A 1,356-nucleotide genomic window follows, 5' to 3' on the forward strand; every position below is an offset into this window, starting at 1 on the left:
TATAATCTTATACTCTTATTTCAGCTCTGTCAGCTATCAGACTCATTACATACCTTTAACATAACACACCGTTGTCAATACACAATTAGCCCTTTCGTCATTAATCTTAAAGAATTAATATGCAGTAGCTTTTTGCAGAAGAACCTCACGAAGATTTTCAAAGTTGAAGATCCATCTGTGAAGTAAACAATAAGGATCATTGATATAAAGATATGCTATGATATTATTGACCCCCCCCCCCGTAAACGAAGAGAGAAAATTAGAAGTAATGGTGTAATGATTTTGTAAATATCATGTAAATGCCATGATTTATTGAGAATTTTGATAATTTTTTGTATATAAATTCCTTCACCCTTGCTGCGATACAAATCAATAATATGGCATCTGGTATTGAAATTCATAAAATGTTTCACCTTTCTAATAAGTAAAGATCTTTCTTTGCATATAGTTTGAAGAAAATGAAACATTTTACTTGAAAACTCCGCCGCGGAGCATCCACGAACCCAAATTATTTCCTCATGGCAGATTTGATACTAACGGTATCTCTAATAGTACAAATAAATAATTAAGATTCTCAGATATTAGTAAAATGAAAAAATTAAACGATCTTGAATATATCACAGAATAAAATTTTAAGCCCGTTACCTTTCTTGTTTACGTTTCGTAGCAGGGAGTCGGCGAGGTGGACGCGTCCTCGGAGAAAACCTTTATTTGATCTCAGAATTCTCTTCCAAAATGGAGGGGAAACGGAAGGCAGATTATATGGCCGTGGCTGTACCTACCAAAAAGTCTCGTCATGAGATGGTGGCTCATTCAGGCGAAAAGGGAACAGTAATACAGAGTGTAAGTCTTGAGGGAAACATTGTTGATATTTTTTTTAAGAATATAACTACATCGTAAAATACATCGAGTTTGGCATCGATGGATTCTTCATGATTTGTATTGCATTTGTAGCGATTGATTATAGTCATCGATTGATAAGAAGGCTGTGGAGGGCATGCGTTATCCACGGGAAATAGCAAGGTTGGATTGTGCATTATTTATATATTTTTATCAACATGGGAGGGACCTAGTGTCCTGCCCCCCACCCCCCTTTGATTTGCAAGGTAAGAACACTGACAGTTCTGAGTGACTGAAATCACGACCCAGCTGAGGCTCTTGAGATTGGCATCCCTTGCGGCTTGCTTAGTCTTTAGAAGTTGTGCAAATTACATGAGTTTCCAGCCATTCATAATGTGTATATTTACTGATTCTGCAGACAATTACTGGCGTATTTGCTAAGTAGATATTGAGACGAGTCCATTTCTTACAAAATTGATGTGTTTGAAGATGTCAGCTCATTCAAGAAATTTACCA

General features: G+C 36.4%; 2 protein-coding genes across 2 annotated transcripts in view; one reads left to right on the forward strand and one right to left on the reverse strand.

Annotated features, from left to right (window-relative positions):
• The window catches only part of LOC119592734, a 3,482-nt gene extending 3,300 nt beyond the window's left edge, over positions 1 to 182 (reverse strand). The window contains exon 1 of the mRNA XM_037941669.1: positions 54 to 182. The gene's annotated coding sequence lies outside the window, so the exon portion shown is untranslated. The remainder of the gene's footprint in view (positions 1 to 53) is intronic.
• A 461-nt stretch (positions 183 to 643) lies between these two features.
• The window catches only part of LOC119592735 (U5 small nuclear ribonucleoprotein 40 kDa protein-like), a 10,716-nt gene continuing 10,003 nt past the window's right edge, over positions 644 to 1,356 (forward strand). The window contains exon 1 of the mRNA XM_037941670.1: positions 644 to 843. Within this exon, the coding sequence (XP_037797598.1) occupies positions 736 to 843 (108 nt within the window). The 5' untranslated portion in view covers positions 644 to 735. The remainder of the gene's footprint in view (positions 844 to 1,356) is intronic.

This window comes from Penaeus monodon, chromosome 30 (assembly GCF_015228065.2).
Source record: "Penaeus monodon isolate SGIC_2016 chromosome 30, NSTDA_Pmon_1, whole genome shotgun sequence".
NCBI lineage: Eukaryota > Metazoa > Arthropoda > Malacostraca > Decapoda > Penaeidae > Penaeus > Penaeus monodon.